This window comes from Indicator indicator, chromosome 3, assembly GCF_027791375.1.
Source record: "Indicator indicator isolate 239-I01 chromosome 3, UM_Iind_1.1, whole genome shotgun sequence".
Taxonomy (NCBI): Eukaryota; Metazoa; Chordata; class Aves; order Piciformes; family Indicatoridae; genus Indicator; species Indicator indicator.
This window is the reverse complement of record NC_072012.1, coordinates 20,123,276-20,147,956: the sequence shown is the minus strand read 5'-3', so window position 1 is coordinate 20,147,956 and position 24,681 is coordinate 20,123,276. Positions and strand designations below refer to the sequence as shown.

General features: G+C 37.0%; 1 protein-coding gene across 1 annotated transcript in view; it reads right to left on the bottom strand.

The window, feature by feature from the left end:
• The window catches only part of PCLO (piccolo presynaptic cytomatrix protein), a 310,190-nt gene that overhangs the window by 45,795 nt on the left and 239,714 nt on the right, over positions 1 to 24,681 (bottom strand). The window contains exons 12-20 of the mRNA XM_054399702.1: positions 22,624 to 22,732; positions 21,952 to 22,019; positions 19,356 to 19,567; positions 13,721 to 13,771; positions 12,672 to 12,802; positions 11,198 to 11,224; positions 9,381 to 9,474; positions 2,814 to 2,885; positions 640 to 820 (exon numbers count right to left, since the gene is read on the bottom strand). Coding sequence (XP_054255677.1) covers positions 640 to 820; positions 2,814 to 2,885; positions 9,381 to 9,474; positions 11,198 to 11,224; positions 12,672 to 12,802; positions 13,721 to 13,771; positions 19,356 to 19,567; positions 21,952 to 22,019; positions 22,624 to 22,732 — 945 coding nt within the window. The remainder of the gene's footprint in view (positions 1 to 639; positions 821 to 2,813; positions 2,886 to 9,380; positions 9,475 to 11,197; positions 11,225 to 12,671; positions 12,803 to 13,720; positions 13,772 to 19,355; positions 19,568 to 21,951; positions 22,020 to 22,623; positions 22,733 to 24,681) is intronic.

Below are 24,681 nucleotides of genomic sequence, written 5' to 3'. Positions count from 1 at the left end.
GGCTTTTGCTTTGATGTGACATATAAAGTGTCTTAAGTAAGTGAGCAATTGGCCGCTGTCTACTTAGGATTAAATAAAAAAAAAAAAAAAAAAGATACATTTCCCGGAGCAGCAGACATGGAGACCAGCTCTGCTTTTGTAAACTCCAGTATAATTCTACTATATCAGCTCACTGATTGCCAATAGAGAGATGCTACAGCCCATTATCATTGACTGGAAATGCACATTCATTATTATAGCATAATTGTTATTCTATAAAATATTAATGTGACATTTCCAGAAGATAAAATGTCATGGAATACTTAAGGAACATGAAAAATAGAGAGCTATCTATGTATTGAACTTAGCCAAAGCTACCTGAAAAATGAAAAGGCACAGATTCTAAAGTAGATGTGCAAGCACAGAGTTTGTGAGCTGCTGTTTTAAGGACACAATTAGTCATCAAGGTGGCCAGCAGAAATTGAGCCAAATTAAGCCTTGGGTCTGATGAAATAATCGCAGAGATAAATGCATTTGTTGTAAAAGTGTATACAAGGTTCACAGCAGTAACTTTATTTTGCTGTTAGAATTTACACATAGCAAAGGTTTTCCCATCATCTGGGAAAACATTTCATATCAGGTGCACCAAGTCATTCCTACCCTTGGAGGGGTCTGGGAAGATTCCATGACTTCTGCTCTTGATGACAGATGGTTTTGGAGATTGTTGGCTACTCTGTCCAGAATGAGATTTCCCATGATCAATGTTTTCACTCTGTTCTTTCAGAGGGTACCACCGAGGAGTGTTGTCAAGCTGAGAGATGCTGGATAAATCGATCAATACCTACAAATAAATTGAAGTACAAAGTATCAACTGTATCTGATCTATTAATGATTGTGCTCAACAAAAGAGCCTACAGGTGTGTTACCACAAGTTGTAATCAAATATAAGAAGGGTATAGGGCTGTATACTGACGGATTCAGGACTCTGCCTATGCTCTGACCTCACAGAACCTCAGTAAGGACTATAAGCTTAGATGAAACTCATATACCCTGAAACTCCATCAAGGTATAACAAGATGGCTACATGATAGTTTAAAGGGTAGCTTCAAATCTAGACTGAAAAGGCAGCTCATCATTCCGCCTCTATATAGACATATTCTGATAACAGAATTGGGCAATGTTCCATCCCTTTTGTCAGTGTTAGGAAGGGGACAAATAATTTGAAGTTTGTTTTTGATAAGGTCTTCAATAATGTGGGACTAGTTCTTATTGATTAAAAAAAAAAAAAAAGCCAAGCCAAACACATATGCAGAATTTGTAACAAAAAGAAACAAACAAGGATGTCTTTGAACTTCACTAAAATTACAGTGAATCACTAGAGATTAGTAAATTCCTCGGTGTGGGTTTTAGCTTTAGGGATGACTTGAAAGACAGCATGGTTATGATTGTTCCCAATAGGAAGTATAGGCTGGGAGCTCTGCTTTCTAGAAGAGGATTCACATTGCATGGATGTGAACCATGATATGCTGCTTGCCTTCAGGGAGATGCAAGTGGGGCTGGCCTCAGTCGAGCAAGTCCTTAGGGCACAATTTGGATAAATCATATGTGAAGTTTCGGTGCAAGAATTCTCTGTAATCTTTAACCTGAAATACACTGAATAGTCTTTTCTGTTTTGTTTTGTTGTTTTTTTTAAATAGATATATAAGTGTATATATATAAATATATATATATGTATAAAGAACTTTTCTAATATTTAAATCTGAATGATTTAATTAAAAAAAAAAAAAAGTATTTCCAGAGGTTGCAAATACTGGAAGCCAAAAGTTTAAATCTTCCTGTAGAAGCAGCTACTGAAGAATCCATTTTCTAAATATCATAAATAAAGCGCAGTATTTGGACAAACATGTTGAACTCAACAAGAGTGATGTGGTACGCAGGAAATAAGTAATCATGCAGCTCCTTCCTGTCTATTTATTCTAGTAATTGTTCAAAGAGTGACACTGATTGATCAGTTTTCTGGTTACACAAAGGGGAGCTGGAGATGAACTGAATGCTTTTTTTTATGAAATTCAGATACAAAATAAGCAGAGATAATCTGAGTTACTCTGTATACGAGAGATCAGCTTTCTTTGGCTTCTGTTTCTAATTATAATCCTCTTTTGTAATAGCATTTTTCATTTTTTTTTGACATTATTGTTACTGCTGGTAATTCTGCGCTCTGTGAGCATATGTTTGTTTAGTTACTTTTAAAAGAGCAAGCACACTTTCCATGATCGCTCATCTCACACAATTAATTATAAGATTTTACCTTTACTCATCCTTTGGTAATCATATTACTATTTCATTGTTTGAAAAATGAAATCTTGATCAACAAGAGCATATTACTCACATCTGCAGACACTCATGCAAGTGCTAAATTATGGCTTGTTGGCAGTATCTAATCCTTTACTAAAACTGATACCTTCTCTGCCTTCCCATGATGTGTTAGAACCAAGGCAGAAAGATTAGCAGTCATAATAAGAATTGCCTATTCAGTCATTATGAAGGATATTAGTAGCTCAGTCTCAAAAAAAAATCTTATTTTTGAGTGAATTAACATTGTGTTGAGTCCTAAACGAACTCGCCCACAGTTCAGCAAGATAAAGGGAAGGCATGTCTCATGTGTGAATGAAAGAATTCATGACTATTTGATATCAAGTCAGCAGTAAAACTGTGATGTAAAATAGGTTTTACTTAACACACACACTATACCTTGAAATAAAACAGTCTCCAAACATGAACATACTGTTAATCAGCTTTCTAACTACTCAGAGAGGAGGAAGTAAGATACTCACTTCACCAAGGAAGTCATTGGAAGAGAATCTATCATAATCCCAAACAGTCACTTCCAGTGTTTTCTTTTTCAGCTGTAATTTAAATCAAAAGATAATTAACTCCATTGCCATCAGATCAAGTCTTCATGGTGGTTTCTATTTATTATTTCCATCTTGTACCCTTTTTCATAGTGACAGCCAGCCAGGTTTTGTCCTTCCATCAACCCTGATCTCAGAAAAGTAATTTAGAGCTATTATTTGTTATCAAGACAAATAGGCTTGTATTTGGACCTATTTTGGGGATTTCCATAAGTTGTTTTTGACAGAAAGTTTGTCTGCTGCAAGATTCAAACTGATTTTTAGAGCACCATTTTTGTATTTCTGCAGTTTTTCTCATTGTCAGCTCCAAGTTGTCTGAACTCAGACATCTGCATAAAATGTATTTGAACATGAATTTCAAATATATGATTTAAAACACTCTATTTAGACAACCTCATCTGTGAAGATCAGGCTTTAATACTCAGAATTTAGTGGGACTCTGAAAGTGATCCAGACATAGAGGAGAAGTTGTACTGGTAGGTATTAATGACAGCCATCAGAACCCATTACTTGCAAACCTTGTTAAGCCTGATAGGTGTGTCAAGCACTTTTACAGGCTACAGTAAGAAAAAAAAAATCTTTTTATTATGGCAAGACAGCAAAAGACAGAGAAGCTGTTGACTGAAGCAGTTGGCCTTATTGGAAAGATTGCCATATGCTATTCCAGGAGTCTCTGAGGACAGATGGGGAGAGGACTGAACACTGGTGGTATGTGCTGGGGCAAAAGGCTATCACCTGGCTGGAGAGGCAATAATAAATGTGTGTGGTTTGAAAGAGACAAGGACAAAAATCCTTGGGGTATGGGGTGTCTGCAAAGTCAGGCTGAGAAGTCACAAGTGAGGAATTTGTTGGACATTGTAAGAAAACCAGAACTTTCACACACTTGAACAAAAGATGTCAGAACCAGAAATCTTATATGATAATTGAGGTAATCGTCACAGATTCATACAGTTCTTAACAACTTTAAATTGCCTTTAAAAAATAATTCCATCATCTCATTATTATGTTTGGAACATGTTCTGCTCCCAGCTAACTGTAGAAAAATTAGTAACTATGTCAAACCAATATCTTCGAAAAACAAGTTAAAATCAGCTTTAAATCACATATCCTGGAAAATCCACAAAAAGGGGAATTGCTTCTTTTAGAATCAACTGTGTACTCTTAAGCAGGCAACAACATAATGCAAAAGCTAAGATTAAAAAAAAAAATTAAGAGCAATTCTTTAATCTTTCTCTGTTTTATTCCTACATAATTAGGCAAAATTCTTCTTAAACATTGTTTTAAAAAAATATCATGCAAAAGCTAAACAAAAGTTGAACAAAAAGATTCTCTTTTGAATATCCTTTACTGAATATTAATAAAGCAGATTTCCTTGACTGAATGAAACTCCTTTTCTTTGCTGTTTCAAGGCAATGTTGAAACTGCAATGGGAAAAATAACCTGGAAAAAGGAGTTGAGCAGCTACTGGTTCATGCTGGTTTTATCCTCCTGGATGATATAATTTCCTGATAGATTCTATACCAAGGATATATATTTTTACCTTTTAAATAAGCATAAATACTTTTCAGAAATTTATTGTCTTAATTACTCCTATTTTAGAAGGACATGTTGTCGCCTTGTTTCAAGTGATGACTGTGCAAGGACAGAATAAAAAAGGAAAGAATAAAAAAAGGATGAAAACTATAGGGTTTGAAGGATTTTTGGTGGAAAGGGGAAACAGAAAAAATTTCCAAGTAACTGCAACCATACATTGCTAGATTCTTTGCATTAGTATGAAAATAAAACTGCTGAAAACTTGCAGTATTCTACATTTCTTTGAGACATCTATTTTAAGCCTCTTAATTTAACAGAGCTTTTATAAAATATTATGATAATGAAAAACCATCAGAAAAACTGTGTGTATGAAAAGTTTCAAAGAGGAGGAAAATTTGTTTTTCTGGAATTATATTTATGTACCATTACTGAAGGCAAAGAACTCTCAATGGTTAAGTGATTTTAAAAGCGACTATTATATCATTGCAACAAAGTAGGGTTCTGCCTTCCATCATCCACTTCTAGGTTGGGATGTCAGAAATTCAGATTCCTACCAGGAATTTAACTGACAGCAGTACTGAAATTGGTTGTAGAAACCCACTATCAATCTGACTGGGCTTCTGCAAGTGGGCAAAGTACTGCAGGAAAATGAGAGTGTTCCTATAAAAAGGAAAATAAGTTGTGAGCATCATCTGGTTTCTAAGCCCGTTAAGAAAAAAACTGTTACTAAGCTAAAACTAATTTCAGGCTTTGCACTGTGGAAAAATTAAAAAGAATTATTAAAAATAAAATAAAATAAAACCCCACCTAAAAGCATACTAATGGACGTGAATTCCAGTTAGCTTTAGGCTGTTGTGGAAAACTGTCATTTAAAGAAAACAAAGGAATATGCAGAAGAACCACCGTGAATAATTTTTTCTCTTATGGAAGACATAGCACTGCACATACAGAAGTGCCTGTTTTCTGTTTTAAATGTCCAAAGATCACTGGATGTTGATGTGGATAATGTGAGTCTGTGTAACTAAATAAGTGTTAACTGACATATTTCATACATATACCTGGAAAATATCATGAAAGGCTTTGAATGAGGAGAGACAATTTTAATGCAGTTTGGTGTTCCCCCATACTTGAAGGAAATTCATAGAATAGAATCATCATAGTATGGCTTAGGTTGGAAGGGACCTTAGAGATGATCTGCTTCAACTTCCCTGCCATGGACAGGGATGCCTCTCAACTAGACTTGGCTGCCAAAGGCCTCATCCAGCCTGGCCTTGAACACCCCCAGGGAGGAGCCATCCACAGCCTCCCTGGGCAGCCTATTTTCAGAAATAATATACAAGATCACAGTCAGAGTCAGGATAATTGATGAGTAGAAATGGAGGTGTTATATTAAATCATGCATTATATTCATTTGTGCTTCTGTTCATATTTAATATTTTGTTGTACCCTTCTAGATACTGTTTGTGGGAAGACAAAAAGTCTTTTTCCATTCAAGATGCTAAGGAAATAAGGAACCCCTTACTGGTTCATAAGGAAACTTTTCTTACTTTTGGAAATAAAGATGTAGGCTGCTACATCACTCAAAGCTTTTGAAAATGTTACTATTTCTAAACATATTACTTTCAATTTAAGGATGCGATCTATAGCAAAAGTTATTTAATGAATTATATCCACCATTTAAGGAAATACTGTTATTTGCTTTCTGACAACTAAGAAATTGAGGCAATACCTGAAGAGATCCTACAGAAAGGTTGGAGAGGGACTTTTCTTATGGGTGTCTAGCAATGGGACAAAGGGGAATGGTTTGAAGCTGAGGGAGAACAGGTTTAGACTGGATCTTAGGAAGAAGTCCTTCAGTACAAGGGTGGTGAGACTTTGGAACAGGTTAACCAGGGAGCTTGTGGATGGCTCCTCCCTGAGGATGTTCAAGGCCACGCTGGATGAGGCCTTCCTTGAGCAGCTGAATCCAGTTGAGAGGTGTCCCTGCCCATGGAGGGGAGGTTGCAGTAGAGGATCTCTGAGGTCCCTTCCAACATAAGTCATTCTGTGATTCTATTGTAGCTTAAACCAATGGCCTGACCAGCAACAGAACTTACATCTTTTATCATCATCTTCCTGGATCACTCCAATGATTTCTTTCATGCTCTGAGTAAGGTATTTGACTTGAGTTAGCAATTATTATATATTCATAATGTGTGTACTTGTCCTTCCTTTCACATTGTAATTATATCTACTTTATTAATAACAAAAACGTTAAATTACTATATAGTCACACAGCAATTTTTTTCCTCCAACTGTTCAAGTAGAATTTGCTACATAATAAAACTAGTCATTCTGACCTTGAAAAAGTCTGTTTCACTTCAAAGAGTGATCTATTTTCCATAATTTTCACTTTAATTTCAGCTCAGTTATGAAAGAGAAAAGCGAAATGAAAAATTGTACAACCAGCTAAAGTCTAGACAGTGACGCTAAAAGGCCTATATTAGGAAATATTTAATAATGCTTATTTGCTGTCAGCAAGTAACCCATGCTTTGATGAAAGGGAAGGAAATGCTGCTTTGAAGAAATTCTACTTATAAAGATTCATGAATTTATGTTAGGGTATGACTGCTAACTCTGTATAACTTGGCGTATGATGCAGTTTTGCTTGTTTGGTGACCAGGACACTCATGCTCAGCCTATTGCAACTATTGTCTTATATACAGAGTATGGCATGGTGATTGTCTTATATACACAGTATGGCATGGTGATTGTCTTATTTACAAACTATTGCATGGTGATTGTCTTATATACAGAGTATGGCATGGTGATTGTCTTATATACACAGTATGGCATGGTGGTTGTCTTACACACTATTGCATGGTGATTGTCTTATATACACAGTATGGCATAGTGATTGTCTTATTTACACACTATTGCATGGTGATTGTCTTATATACACCGTATGGCATGGTGATTGTCTTATATACACAGTATGGCATGGTGATTGCTTTTCAAATTGTAGAGGGTACTTATCACCAGCATGGAATTATTTGGTGATTTATAATGGTGATTTCTGTATATTCTCTATGCCAGCTCACTGAATTTTATAGAAGATTCACTCACACTGCTATCTTAGCACTAGGTACAAGGCTTGGAAAGGAGTGAAAGAAAATACTATTCACACACTTGAAATGAGGAACAAGAAACACAAAACAGGAGGACAAAATTTACAACATGTGGTGCTCAGGTGAAGATTACACACAATCATAAGCACTGCAAACACTCTCAGAGGAAGGAAAAAGGAGGAGATCTACATATAAAAACAAAAATTCAGATGAACCTCTGGTCCGTTGAACATGTGACCTAAAAGCAAATTTAATCAAATAATGGTCAAAATATGACATCAAAGGTATTAAGAGATTCTCTGTCATTAAAAAAATCCCTGTCCAAGAAATCATAGGCTAAGATCATTATGCAATTTAAATCATCTGACAGTCATTGAATGTCTAACACCCTTGTACTCTTAATTAAATCTTTGTGAAATGTCACCGCAGAACCTGAACACAAATTCGCAGAATGGTCCAACCCCCCTGTTAGAGCAGGATCACCTAAATCAAGTAAACTGAAGAGGAGTTCTTAAATGGAAAGATCACTTTGGAAATATTGATAAGACTTACCAAATGTTTTCATAAACCCCAGAAGACTGAGGGTTTATACTGCAGCTAGACAAACACAATCTTTTTTTTTTCTTCTGATGCTATCACTATCAATCACATCAATGAGCTACCATTTGTGCAAGCCTACACAAAACAGCATGCATAACAGAACGGCAGCAAACAACAACCACTGTCTGGAACAGGACACCTCTGAGGTAAAGCTGAACTATTAAAGTTCAGATGAGTACATTGAATGAGCATACATGCAAGTCCCTCTGTGGGAAGTGTTTTACTCCATGTAAAAAATAGTATCTTAATTTTTGTTCCTTACAATGAACAAGAAGAATGAATAATGGAATTTAAAATTAGGAAGATAATATTGAGGCCTTAGTGTTATGTTGGAGAACTATATTAGAAGCATTGGGAAATCTATTCACTAAAGAATCTGGTTACTCTGGGCTTTTTCAAGAATTACTAAAAGATTAAATGGCCTTGAAAAGTTAAGGTGAAAGTATCAAGAACAAAACACTAAAAAAGGCAAAAAGACTTAGGACTATGTAAAGATCTATTATTCAATAAGATATACTTCGTAATTTGAACAAATGGACTGATCATCATTTTGTTCATTATGCCTTTTTCAAATGACAAAAAGTCCCTTTGAAAGTGGAGATGGAGAAAAAGAGGACTCAATTGCTTCATACTGCCTCAGTGAACCCTGTAGGTCATTTAGAGTTAGGAAGACAACATGAAACAGAGAAACCTTCTACAGACTTCTATCTAAGATGAGAGTTAATGTTTTTGATAACAAGGAAATCAAATATTTTCTGATTTTTTAAGGTGATTCATATTTCAAGCCCATTGCTGTAAATTGCTGCTAAATCTAAATACCTATCTCCTCATTTTATAAATATTTTTTTAATAAGAAACTGGCAGGACCTGTGTTTTGTGTGAGATTGCATGGATTTTGAAATGAAGAGTTGGCAGTGACTTCTGCAGCTACTTCAGAAACTTATGTCTTAATTTACACCTTGTATTACATTATAATTTATAAATTGCCACATCTTTACTTATTATGTGATTTTGAGTGTAATCTCCATAAACCACCATTTTTATGAGTTGAAGCCATAAGACAAGCATATTGATATAGCATGCTCTGTCACAAGCACAAACAAATGCTTCCTAGTTTCCCTTAAACATGACAAGGTTTTATAGGAGTTCACAGGCCAGTAAGTAGCATCACTGCCTTGGCAGTAAACACTGCAGACCATACAATTAACAGTGCAGCAAACTGCACTGAACAGCACCACCAGGCACGCACCTGCTCCACGGAGATGTTCTTATAAATGACAGTCTGATTCCACTCAGGATTCAAGCTTTTCTGTGTGTGCTTAGTTCTCCTCTTGTACTCAGCACTGAATTTGAACAAAGGAAAGAAACATTGCATTAGAGAGCTTTTGTTTCTTTCAGTTCTAATGCAAAAAATAAACAAAACAACAAGACCACCCAACCAAACAAAAAACCCCAAAGAAACAAACAAAAAAACCCCCACCCACCCTACCAACAAAACCCCCCAAAAAATCCAAACAAAAACCACAAACCCAAACACTCACAAACCAAAAAAAAAAAAAAAAAAAAAAGTAAAGAACTGCATCTTCCATTTCTGTAACAACTCGGGGGTTACAAGAGGACAATGACAGCCTTTAGGTTTTTTTCTTTAGTGTACTTTCTTGACATGCTCTTTTAAAATGTTTTCTGATTCCTCAGCAGGCAAGCTCTGCCTACAACTGCTTCAACATAAAGTATCAGTGAGCACATGTACATATGCTTTGTTCTCTCATTGTAGGTGCTGTGCTCTGATTATACACTGAAGTGATAATACCTTGATTTCTTTTTCAAGACCATCCTCCAATTAGCACTTTAAAGTAGCATGAATCCATTATATTTCTGTGTTGCAGAAATAATTACAGGAGTCTCATCTCACAAGAATGTTTAATGAATGCCATGGGGTAACTAATATCCTGTTAGTGATAGAAACACTAATTTCCTATTGATCCTGTTCTCTGCCTATACCTTTAACTGTCGGAAACAAAAGAAGTGTGTGAAGCCCGTGATTGTTTTTATCAATAGACAAGAATTAAAATTCTGCATAATCTGTTTTTTAAAAAGGGCTGCTAGTGCTTTCTATTGCACTTTGCATTTTCTGAGTATGGAGAAAGCAATACACCTTTATCAGAATGTGGATTCATCTAGCTCTATGAGTCTTGATGTCAGATTTGCTTCCATTCCTATTTTAATTTAAGTTTTAATGGAAGTCTTGAAAGAGCTGATTAGGAGAATGTGAGAATCTTCTAATACTTTGAAAACCCAACAAGATGAAGAATGTTGTTTTGCCAGTCTGCAAGTCAGCTGCTCTTTGTATTCTGTTCAAAGATCCCACACATTAAAAGACTTTTATGCTTTATCTGTCAATAAGTTTGATATGCTCAGGACTGTTCTGCACAAAGGCTAAATGGCACAGAATGACCTGTATCTACCCTATTAATCTCTCTTATGATTCTTCTACATTAATTTTTGGTAGTGTGTTTTTGTGAATGGAATTTTGAGTTATGTTTCCAGCTCCAGGACCAACTAAGCAGTCGTGATTTCTATAATTAAAAATTAAACTTTCTTTACTGTAGATAATCATTTATATGGTCAAGCAGCTTTAAAGCCAGCTGGGCAATTACCTAGAATTATACCTAGCTTTAGTGTCTATGCACTGTAAGGTAGGGAGAGAAAAAATTCCATCTCATTTCCAAACAGTGCCTGTTTCTCTTTGCAGCAATAACATTCAAAACCTTGATACAGGTTCACAGTTAATTATTTTGCAACTTTCAGTGGGTGAGAATAAGGTTTTAGATATCTCTGAACTAGATTCTTCCCGACTTCAAAAGAAATTCAATTATCATCAGAGCTTGTCCCTAGAATATTACCTAGAAATGGAATTCATCAGAGAATGAAGAGTAAAACCATGCTTCAGTTGCCTGCCATCAAAATTCAAGAGAAATCTATAGTTCAGTGCACAGGCTTACCATATCATGCATGCACTAAAAAAATGAAAAAAAAAAAAAAACACTCTAAGGCAGTACACCCTACCTTGCATTTTGGACAACCATGACTTGTCTGCACACCCAGCATTTACAGAGTTAGGAACACAGAGGAAGCAGTGTAAGAGAAAACAAGAACAAAGATGAAAGAAAATATGTGAATAAAAGGTAGTTTCTAGTATCACAATAAAAAGAAATAGAGGCATTAGGAAGAATAAGAAGGAATGAATTACAGATTAAAAGACATCAGAAGCCAATACAAATAACGTGCAATCAATACAGTGAATTGGCACAAATAGAATGCTAAACAATACCAAAATCCTCCCTGTCCCCCAAATCCCAGAAACACATAAACAATGCCCAAACAAGTTACAACGAAGCACCCCCACCCCCACACACAACCAAATTCTACAAAACATGACATCACTAATAGGAACAATACTTGGAGCAGGCTTTTGACCTCTGCAGGAATAATTTCACTTCTGAACACATGACAAATTAAGCCCCCACAATGCATGCTCAAATAGCCCCACTACAAATGTAAAAATTACATTTGACAATAATATACACTGACCCCCCGGTAGCAAAACAAGTATACACACTATAAAACACATCCCGAACCCAAAAAAAACAGAACATAAAATTTCTATTACCCCCATAACAAAACATGCCAACATAAACTGCATTCAAACTCCTAGAACCTCCCTCCACCCCAATCCAAAATTATACTCCAACAATGCAACAATCCGTACATGCCCCACATCCCCCATCATCCCATATCCCATGTCGCCTACCCAAACCCCAATCACTATCAAATTGCATCCCCCAAATGTCAACTGAACCAAAAAACTAAGCCCTTGTCCTTAACATATAAACTCATCATAATTCCTGAAATCCTTCCAATTACAAATCCTAACCCTACACACCACCTAAATAAAAAAAAAACACCCCAAAAAAAAACCAAAACTCAAAAACCCAATATACACATCAAGACATCCTTAAAAAAATCACCCCAACCCCACACAATATCCCACACCCACCTCCAACATCCCCCCTACTTTCCCCTTTCCATCTAACACAACAATAACACCTCACAAACACACAACACACCCCAAAACCATCCCCCCACCATATTACAAATACCAAAATTCTACATCCCCCCACCTACACTTTACAATAGAAACATACTAACTCACCCCCCCAAGCCCTCGAAAAAACTCCCCAACAACGCCCAAACCAACCTCCAAACCACCCCCTCCATTTCTCACCACAATAAAAACACACCAAATAACCACACCATCCCCCAACCCAAACATCACCTCACCACACAAAATCAAAAAACCCGTAACATACCAAAAACATCCTAATGCATGTTCTCCTGGGTATAGGATTTGACTCTTCATTAACAATCCACCATTTGCACATGGATTTTCTATAGCAATAACTGTCAGTTCTGTTTGATAGTGACAAGCAGCAAACCCAAATTAAAAGAAGGTTCAAGTTAACATTTCTCCTACACTTACCCTCTCCCTGGAAGAAGATAAACTTTAACAAAGGGGTCTGAATAGCCATTGTTGTCTCTAGGAGCAAGGTTTCTTGCCTGAAGGATGTGGATGATAAGGTTGCCAAGGTGTTTGTCATAGTTGATTTGAAGCTAAGGAATACATTAAAATACCGTAAGATTGTTACTTTTGCTTCCTAAAGGATTCAACAACTCTCCTAAATTGTTTTAATAAAATGAGGTTTAGACTTTTATTTTAACTGGAAATAAACACATTATAGAAATTTCAGTCTCTCCTGACAAAAATGAGATGCAAGATGATTATATTGGATCATACAACAAGTTTTGCTTTAAAAGTCTGTCTGAATTGGTGAAAAAAACAAACCAACCAACCAAAAAGCAAACAAAGAAGGAAACACTCATATTTATCTATTTCAATCAGGAAAAAAAACACATGAAATTTGAACCCTTGTTATTATTCCGAGCAATAGCCAGTTTATTGATTACCTGGAGCCCCAACCTAGGAAGGATGTTATGGTAAGACCCTTAGTACTTGTATATGAGAGAGGGATTAAGTAAGGAAAAAGAAGACAGAAATCTCTCAGAAAGTAGGTTTAATTTATTCTGCTGCTCCCCACTCGGTTTTTTTTGGTTGTTTTTTTTTTTTTAATCTAGAGTAGGGTCAGTTTACATAAGACAGAACCATGAACCTGGCATTACATGGAAATAAATACACTGCATTACAGGAAACCCATGGCAATCTTTCCTTAGATGTAAAGAGTCTGTGAATTTCTAAAGTGAACCACAATATGTGCCCAATTATTAAAGATGAGAATGAATTTCAATATGCTTTTAGCCTCTTCAGGAACAACAACATTTTCTATTTTCTGTTTGTATTTTGTAAGCCAACATCAAGTACAGAAGCAGAAACCAAGCACTGATTTACATTCATGACGTTTCAAGGGGCTGGCATCAAATAAGAAATCACTTAATGGAGAATTTTTCTGCAAACATTAATCAGTAAAATGCAGCCAGTAGTAACAATTTATGTAGTAAAAACTACATATTTACCTGAATTTCTCCAGTGATTGGATGGGAAGCAGACTTTGTAGTTTCCGTGGGCTGCCAGATTAAAATACATAAATAAACACATAAGCACACACTCATAAATATACACATATTTATTGCAAGTAGTAGATTTCTAAAGTTAATTTTTTCAACAGTTTTTTTTCTACTGTTGTACTGCCACATACTGTAATAAAATCACTTAATCATCTCCAATTTGTACTCTCAAAATTAATAGTTATGTTATTGCAACAGCACTGCAAGTCCAGACCAGCCATTCTGATCAGCCTTTGTGCAAATAGGGAATTAAACAACTTGAACACCAAAAGGTTTACAGTCTGAGCAGACTGGACACACAGGGCACCATGGGGAGAAAAAGCATTAACCCTGTGTAAGAAAAACAAATGTGGCAAAAAGAAGCCAAATACCATGTCAAGTAAAACACAGCCATATTTCTATTGAAGGGCAAAGGTTACACTAGTTTAAATTGAGTTTAGATGAAAGTGGGCAAAACAGTGGAAAAAATGTTACTAAAACTGGGTGATGTGTATGCATGGATTTCACAATTGCAAGCCATTCCATACAATATTTTTTGCTTTGTTCTGTGTTTTCTGATAATTAATTCAACTATACCACTTCATCTTCAAACTCCTCCACACACTTTCCATGACATGCAATTTACATTTTCTGTCCCCTCCTTTATAATGCTGTATAACTGTGCTATTTCCTATCTGTTCTCTATCACTGAGCTTCTCTAGGTTGCTGACAAGAGCAATAAAATCCTGTCTTTTTTTCCCTTTTCTTCCCTCCTGTTTCTTAATATTTGGAAAATAATATTACCATTTGCTTCAAATTCCAGACTCTCAAAAAGATACTGTTCTGCTAAATGGTGGTGCCCTTGAGCCACCCTGGACCTACCTCTAATCTGCAAGCCATCAGTCAAGCATGGAAGCTCTCTCTGGATCAGTAGCAGGATTTATATATTTTTGCATTCTCTCCACATCTGCTTCCTTGGTTGAGGTAGCAGAAAACAAAGGATGCAAACAAGGACAACTTACTGTTTTCTGAAGACTGATCTTGAAGTCATCTTTCCCTGTTTTTCCAGGTGTGACCCTAACATACCATTCTGTGTACTTAGGGTTTTTTTTATTTCTGGCAAGTGTAAAACCCACCTGCTTCTTTTGTGCTGCCCTATCCTCCAAAAAAACAAACCCAAAAACCCTTAGAGATTTTCTTGGGCTATGATGTTGGATATTAATTGTTTTAAATTAGACTAATGCAGAGTTCGCATCTGCTGGCGCAAAGCACAATTTAAGACCTCACCTGGAGTACTGCATCCAGCTCTGGAGCCCTCAACACAGGAAGGTGGTTAAAGTGGAGTTTCCTTTAGCCATGAAGTTACTTTGCTTTTTATGTTTCTATATCACTGTTACATCTCTGTATTAATTTCCAAGATTGTGATTCAGCATACTAAATATTTTATTTTCCCTCTGGTGTCAAATCATTTAAAACTGACCATGAGGAACTACTCAAATATTTCTAATAACATGAATAATTTAGGCTGAAAAAGACCTCTGAAGGTTATCTCATCCAACCCCCAGTCCAGAGCTGGGCCAGCTTGGAAGCTGGATCTCGTTTCAAAGGCAGAGATGCAAGTAAGTTTCTTTATTCAGGTCTCAGCGAGGATCAATTTGTAAAGAAGAAAAAGTATTTCAGTTCTGACCTCTCTAGGAGCAAAAGGACCTGAGGATTAAGAAAAACAACTCATTCTTCAAGATACAATTAAATGTTTCTATAGGGCACATATCTCACATGTAATCTGCACCATAGAATGATGATACATTTAAATAGCAAAAGAAACAGGTCTGCTCAGGATATAGTCAGATCAAGACCCCTAAATGTTAAATCTCTCCTGTGATGGCTATTCTAATTTAATTGCAATTTCTTTTGATACTTCCTGCATGCACTCACACACACTGTGTAAGAGCTGATGCTTTGTAATGCCATCACATCTGCAGGAGAACGTTGTCACTACTGTGATGTGAAACTTGTTAATGCCAGGCTCTGATGCTCTGCACTATCACTACAGTAACACGATAAAACATTGAATATGAGAGAATTGGCACTGTTGAACATCAAAGAGATTCCTACATTTCTGGAATGTATATTCTATACAAAAAGCTTAAAAAATAAAAGCAATTTAACCTGGTAAAGATAAGAACAGTTGTAAAAACAAGATATAGACAGTTTGGGTATTTAGTCTGCCATGGTACTTTGGGAAAGGCTGTAGCCTGCCTAGAAATGCTGTCAGCCCAAGGCAAAGAGCAGCTGCAGAAAGGATGAGTAGTAGCTTTCTCTTCTAGCAGAGCTCAATGCCATTATAAACTTGGCCTGCAGTCAATGAACAGAAACTATACAAATCAACAGGACCTACGGTTATTAGGAAAGAAATGTCTCTCAACATGCTTTTCAGAAATAAGCAAAGAATGTATTAAATGATTAGTTTTGACTTTTGCATCCTTTACACAAAGGCATTAGTTTTAATATTTTTTTTATTTAATCTTTTTAAGCCTTCAGCTGAATTTTTGTAAAAGATTACTAAATCCCCTGTGAAGCAGGACATGAAATTTATGCATCTATCTTTAGGTGACCTGCTACAGTGTCAAAGCTGGGAAGCCAGCCTTCTCATGTGGACAGAGAAGGACACTTCTCCAGGATACACTGCACATCAAGGATTTATGGCCCTCTATACACTATATGGTGGTTTTAGGAGATTGATCTCTTTAATCAAATGACAGGGGTTTCAGTGTAGAGAGTGACATTTGTACTAAGAGCCCTGCCTTTTCCTTTCCATGCAATGCATGCACTTTGATGGCAGGTTTCATCCAGTCTCATGACCAGTACTTCAAAAGTGTACTAATCTCACTGGTGAAGACAAAGCACATGGCAAAGTATTTCATATGTAGATGTGTACAATATCCAGAGTAAGGTGTAATGAAACCAACTATTTTCCTAATCGTTAAGCAGTTCTGCCAGATCTCTGAATATCAGTGCAGTAAATCTTGATATATGTGTTTAACTTGTGCATCAAAGACCTGATTTAGTTCATTATGGGAATTATGGCAAGACAGAATTACTATCCAAAACAAACATCAATAAATATATTTACAGTATCTGCTAAACTGCTGGATGAAAGAGATTTCTCATGTGAATGTTATGCAAGCAAATTGAACAGCTATCAGAAATGAGCAGGCATCATTTGCTGGCTCTGTGTTTTTACAGATCTTTATGCATTTATAGTTCAAATCATGGTCATAGCCTCAACAGCACAAAACTACAATATTATAATAATGCAGTAGGAATGTGGCAGTTCAAAGAACGAAAAAAAGATATGGAGATGTAAATATCTAGAAAGCATCTTGTCTGAAATATGAAGTTTCACTTCCAATAGTAAAACAGTGGGAAGCTCAGTATTCAGGAGAGCAACCACCTTTAGATATCTTGCAAATTGTGTAAGCAAACACTGTCTTCACAGGATGGATTTTCATGTCAAGTGTTAACTTTTTTTGCACAAAATTACGTTAACATCTAGCTTTCGGTTTCAGCTGTGAAAAAATGATACCAAACGTCCACTCTGCCCTTTCTAGATGTATAACTGGGTGCACAAGGACAAAGTTCTGCTGAGAAATGGACAGGATACAGGAGAGAAAATGAGAAATTGTGCTTAACAAATTCACAGGAATTACCTAGTGACAAAACACGTTCTGATGGCAAATTTATTTTTCATCCTTACCCTGACTTTCAGTGAAATGCTGATATTGCTATGATTATTAATATCTTTTAACAGTTTAAATGCTAGCTTAGCATAGAAAGGGAAATGATGGTCTTAGTAATGTCAGTTTCTTCTGTGAGACATGTACTGAGTGTCATGTGGGATGCATTTAAAAAGCAACAGCAACAAAGAATGAAAAGGGCAACTATTTTGCTTTAAAATGGTAATATTAATTTTTTAATTAATTGAATTTTAATTAATTGAATAAAATTTTAATTAATTGAAAACAGAGAAATCTGTTTTCAAAGAGGAACCAATCTTTTATGACCTTGGATAAACCACATAATCTTCTCTTCTGTCCAAATTTTGTATCTTAATAGCAATACTCATCACTGTCAGGAAAATTAATTGATCAATGTTTCCTGGGTTTTCTTAGTACATGTGGTAAAGACTGCATTAGGCCCAGAATTATGCCCCAAACATTGCCAAAACATGTCTCTACATGTTTTGCCCAAACCTCCCTTCCCCCTCCTCTCTGGACTGGGTACTCAGCCCAGAGCTGAGAAAACAAAGGGCCAAGGCTTGCTACCTGGGAAGAGCCCTTGTGCCTCAGTTTACCTGGGAACCAGCAAGAGTCCTTTACACAAGCTGCACTGAAACAGCGAGTTTAGCGTCGTACCTCAGTGCCACCGGTAGGAAGAAGCTGCCTAACTGCACCCTGAAAGGACAGATATCCGGGAAGCCAAGACCGGGGAGAATTTGCCTGAATCCCTTTCAGCAATTCTAAGTGTGTCTGATGCAAGCACAAAGCTGCAGACCTGCAAGCCAAAGCCACCTTCGTGCACCCACTCACAAAGCCAGAACCTCACCCAGCTGCTCCTGTGCCAGCTGCTAAGTCGTGGGAGAAGAAGACGCCCGTTGTTCTACACCCGAGACCGCAAGTGCCAGGGTGACCCCCAGCCCCTTAAGAACAAACAGGAAAAGCAGCCGCCGAGAGGAATTGGCGATGATTGCTCGTTTCCGAGCTGATTCAGGGGGAAAGCTGCTCCGCACCCCACTCCCTCACCCTGCTCTCCAGGCACTTTGGGAGAGGAACTGCCCCCCCATCACCTGAAAGCCTCTTCCAGGTGAACCAGCCCACACCCGCAGCAGCGGGAGAAAGCTGCCTCCACTGCGTCCAGAAGGGACCACCCCCAGAGCCAGCCATGAGAGCCACCAGTTTAGCCACCAGTTTAGCCACCAGTTTAGCCACCAGTTTAGCCACCAGCTTAGCAATGAGCCTTCACAACTGAAACTGTATCTTTTCCAGTGTTCACATGTTTAACACCAGTTTTGGTTCTGTTTAAAATCCCCACGCTTTAGCCTGCATGGTATTGTAACCTGTGGATTGTAACGCAGCAGCTGGATTGTGCCCAGAGTTATAATTTGTGAGTAAAAACTGGTTTAAGCGTCTTTGAAAGGTTCCTTTAATTGTATGTGCCTGACACTTAGCCTTGCCACTGTGCTCAGCCGCGAGGTTTCTGCCGAATCGTCCCCTGGTGGACAAACAGCAGATTGCACCCTAGTTCTCTTACTAAATAACAGTTTTGTATTTTTCCAATTTGGTTCAAAATTATTAAACTGTACCAGTTCATGGGATTATATCTACAGATGTACAATAGAATCTACATGTGACTGTATAGGTATATATGTGTATACACACACACTCTGTTTAAAATTATTAATATTTTATATTAATACATAATTATTAGTATTATTAATATTTCATAATTCACTATTAATAACCATGACATTACACTAAATAAGATAAATAGGAAGTTTTTTCTTGTTATCAAAATTTTACTGCTACATAACTGAGAAGTTTCTTACCTTGCTGCTGTGCCGCTTTTTGCTCACTGAGGGAGAACCAGGCTGACCAGGGCTGGGAACAGAGCTAGAGGTGGCAGAAGTGGTTCCAGAATGACCGTGAGATCCTTTTTCCACTCCTGAGCAAGCAACCAGGGGTGACTGCTGTAGAGAAACCTTCTGGAGCTCTGCAGCCAGCTGCTTGGGATCAACCCCTGGGGACTTCGCTTTGTCTACTGAATTAAAGAGAGCTTTGTGTTGGTAATTGTTGTCAGATTCAAATCCATCTTGCCATGATACAGAGGAAAGATAGGGGTTTTTACAAACTTGCATGTCATGTGCTTGTATACTTTGAAGATGCAAAAGGCAACATATTAAAAAATAGACATCTCCCCCACAATACCAACATAATTCCAGTCTTTCTGATCAACACTGTCAATTTGTGTTATTCACCTCACAGGTCTTCTGAGAAGTTTATTCTTTAGATGAAGAAAAATAGGCCTTGTTGATCATGCGAAATTATACAGGAGCAAATTACAGTATTAAAGACTGTTGGCCTGTGCTAACTTTCACTGTTTGGAACTGGCACAGTTTCTCAAGTATCTGAGCTATGTTGCTACAAGCTTTAATCCCAACTTTTTTTATAAAATCAACTGGCTATTCAATAAAACTGACTTCTGCTCCTGAGGTAATTTATACCAAAGTAGAGAGAAAAAGAACTCAAAACTTTTTAACACTGCAGATTAATCACAACTATGTATGAGAGATTTAAGGCAATACATTAGTCTTATCATGCCTGCTAGGCTGCATTTGTTCATTCTTTCTATAGAGAATGGTGATTTTTCCCTTCCAATGCTCAAGCAGTCTGCCAAATCTCAGAGGCAATGGCAAGAAAGATTTGGCTTGGCAGCCAAAAGGGACTCTATAGAGTTATTCCAACTCAGAAACCACTAGAAGATTGGAAGGAAAGACACCTGCAAGAATGCGGGAATTTACTTTAACTCTCATTTTGAGTTTTCTCTTTTAAAAAAAAATATATTTGCTATTCTTGCTTCTCTCCTTTTAAAGCCCTATTTCAATGTTTACAAATACCTTTCGTGAGCAGATAAAACACCAAGAACAAGAAAAGTGGTTATCTACACCTCAAAACTCTGTCAGACTCAGTGTCCACTTTCAATTAATTCCAATAATACACACATTCAACAAAAGGTAGTTTGATGACAAGTATATTAATAGGTGGGAAGAGTTACATAGTCAGAAAATGGTGTTGCCTGTGTATGGATTGGTGAAAGAGCAACCACAAAACTACAGAATTTAGAATGAACCAATGAGACGCTGAGTGAAACACCCTGCACTGAGATTGTTGAAGGGATGCTTTACTAGCAGGGTTGTGAGTGTTGGTGCAAAATTAGATCAGCTACAATTAATACCATGACAGGAGCCTCCAGTCATGCTATTGACTGAACAGAAGGGAATCTCTCAAAAGCACTACCAGCTTAGAAGTCACATAAAAAATACTTCACGCAAAATATTTTCTATTGCATCACTGTATCCTAATCAATACTGAATTAGCATCACTAATAACAGGCCACAAGCCTTGCACTAAACTAACATAGGCCTTAGGACTTGTGTGTTATTTGGACTAGCTCCAGTTTGCTAGGAGCTTTTTCTTAGCTTGTCTGGCTGCAACAGCAATTGTCTAATGACTTTAATTTGTTTGAGTTATATTTCACCTTTCATAATTGCATGGTATAATGCCCATTCTTAATAATTTCCATATATAAAGGCATAACAGTAATTGCAGTGTGAAGACTGAACTATTTGTGACTCTAGATTAATAATCCATCATGTGGGAGCACAGGCCTGGGATGACAGCAGAATGCTGCAAGGTTTGGGCACAGGATGATAGATGAGGCTCCAGGGATACCAGCAACTTGATGGTCAGTTACTGGCACTGATGCAAGTTCAGGAACTGGACAGAATAAATTTTAGGGGCAACAGAAGGAAAAAAAAATCTCATATATGTACATGTAAAATGTACAATATCCAGTCAAGTCATACACAATGCATTGCTGCTGACTGGTGATGAAAAAGCAAGGCATGATAAAAACCATGAAAAAACAGCCCCAAGCCTGAAGCAAAAAGGAGGGAATAAAAAACATCATTCCACCTCCCACAAACATCACGCTCTCCCAGCAAATTCCTCTGGACACTGTCAACTTGTGCAATGGTCCTGGAGTGAAAGCTCTGTCCACAGGGCACAAAGAAGCTGCCAAGGGGAAACTGTTATGCCACAGTTTTCTGTGGTATGTAGAGATGAAGGAGTAGCTAGAAGGAGGTTTTCCCTGGATAACAAATATGAGCTGCCATATTGTTACTGAGATTTCCTTTGCAGTAATCAGATAGTGTAGGGTTGTGTCATCTTGGATTGAACTGGGCTGATAATAATAATCAACAAGAAATGTCTGCCTTTTTATGTAAGGTGTGGTCCCCTTTCTGCCCATGGCAAGATTTGGGATGTAACATCTGAGCTTACAATGCTAATATCTTTGTTTATATCATACCAAATTTTCAGCTGCTACCCAGTCCTACAATATCAAAGGAATAACTGGTCACTCACCTGCCTTTACTGGCTCATGCAGCTCCAGATGCTGGGGATTCTCAGAGTCTGAGAGCATGTTTAGGTCCCTAAAAAAAGCAATGAGAAGCCTGAGACAAAAGAAACTCTTCCCTCATACCCTCATTATTGTATTAAGTAGATAAATGGTAGTGGTTCATGACAGAAAGCAGCTCCCAAGCATGGCCCCTTCTTAGCTGAAATATATTTGCAACGCTGCTAAAGAGCTGAGAAGAAAAACTTCTTTTAAGGTGAAATCTTTAATGGATTGAATGCAAGTATATACATTTTTCATGATGCTTAAATGACATTCATATAAAAGACACAGATTTAAGTAAAGGTCAAGTTAGTGCTAAATTACCACCTTTTTCTAACCCCAGTAAATTCAAAGAATTGTATGTGTACCAACAAGAGGAGATTGTAGCCTGACGATGGATATGTCATTGTTTATAAAAACATAATTACTAACATCTGACTCAGCTTCTCTTTCCTTGTGATTTTAGAAAGAAGAACAAATAGACCTCCCACAATCAAAGTGATTTCTTGCTAATTATTACATAGATGCTTTGAGCTACCAAAGGTTCCACCTTAACAACTGTAATTATTCTTTAAGAAAAAAAAAAAGCCATGAAAAGCCAAAAAAATATGGAAACAGAAAGATGGGGAAAAACTCACAGTCTTACACATATTTCTGCTTCCCCACTCTGCTGAATAACAATGCTCTGGACTTCTTCATAAGTTTTCCCAGTCAAGGGGATGCCATTCCATTCCAGCACCTGCATTCCTAAAAAAGCAAAACAGCATGAGGTCAAGTACTCAGATTTTGCCAAAGGCATCAGATTGACTGCTTTGGCAAAAAGATTTGATGTGACATTTAGTGACTGTGGTTCAAATGGCACAACACTTTAACAAAGCCTTTTCACTTCACACAGATTAGACTGTAAATGTGACTGTCCCATCAGCTCTAATTTACCTGCTGAAAGAAACCAGGAGATTAATTCCTTTCTGATTCAAACTAAACATGCACTCTCCAATAACCTGCATGATATTGGAAAACTTTTGCAGTATCAAAACATGCACATGTACCAACAGTGCAAGAAACCCAAACATTTTATATATCAGACATCTCCTTGCCAGCCATGGTCTTGGAAGAGAGCTGTTCCCTACAGTGCCACATTGCTGTTAAGAACATGAGCCTCAAAATAGGGCAAAATTTGAGAATGTGATCTGACAATTCAAATACACTTTTTCTACTTTCTCACTTCAGAAAATATAACAAGATGAAAGCAGCTGAGCAAACTGATTTAGAATTAAAAATATACCTCCACATTTCAAATATCAGCCTGGAAATATTCAGGTTTAAATTTTTCTTCCATATCTTTTCTTATCAAAAAGTGACAAAACAGATTAACATAATTCATTGGGGGACACAGGAACAATGCTGTGATGAACAGGCTGAAAAATAAACAGGCTTTTCTCATCTATTGTGTCTTCCAAGTACCCCAGGGCTGAGCCAGCAGACTCGGTATGGAGCAAGGTATCACTATGAGGAAGTTTTATGCTTAGTATTTACAGAGTCAATCCCTGTACAAATCATATGAGGTGTATTATGATGAGAAATCTTTTGGATACAGTAAAATGTTTACTAAAAGCAAACTGTAGATTCACATCTGGGATTTACAATTCAGGCTCTGAGAGATGCATCCATATTTTGAAGCAGATAGTCGTAAGGATGACTCCAAAAACCAAACTTTTGTGATTCTGTGATTCTTACTAATGTACAAGTATCAAAACCCAAGCCTAAGGCTCTAAAGGGAAAAAAATACTTAATGGGACAAGATGCTGAATTTTTAATAGCCCACTAAAAGCAATGTATTATAAAACATCTGAAAACCACATCACTCACACAGCAAGGAAAACCACAAACACTTATCTTACTACCACTTACACAGATAAAACCAAGTCTTCACCTGGATCATATTTTTATTTCAAAATCCTGTGCTGTTGCATATAACAAATGGGAAAAATAATGAAGTGAAACTCATAGGAAAACAAACAAATTTACTAAATAAACATAATGATATTTGTTCATGGAATAAAGCAGGTGAAATAACTTGAAAACTAAAGAATCTGTGAAATAAACACTAACTTTATATTATATTTTTTTACAGGATTCTATGAATTATGATTTGAAATATCAAGTTTGCTTATAACTTCTCTCACTAAGAATTTATAATTTTGTTCACAGCAGTTTACAGAAATACAGGCCGTGCAGAATGACTAGAAACTCATGCTTGAAAGGCAGTAAAGCTAGCTGCTTCCTGCCAAAGTAGATTTGTCTTTTCCTAAATTTTAGCCATCAATCAAAAGCATGACCTTTCTTTTGATTGTTAGAGCAGATCTAGTTTTAAGCTCAGTTCCTCTGGAATAAAGCAGCAGTAATTATGATCAAATGTGGCTCCCCCTGATTATTGTGACATACAAATATAACAACATGGAAATCTCGGACAGTTTCTAGAATGGATAGAACTGGAGGTTTTTTTACTTTCCTATCAATGTGTGCCTTCATTCTATCATAACATAGGATATTGAGCATGACAAGATGAACCTCTTGAGTAAGACAAGCGGAGACACACCTTCTATGGACTGGCAACAAGGACAAAACTGTAAAGTTTCAGATATTTGAGAAAGTGGTTAACATTCTTTTGTTGATGAATGCATTGAGCTACTCTC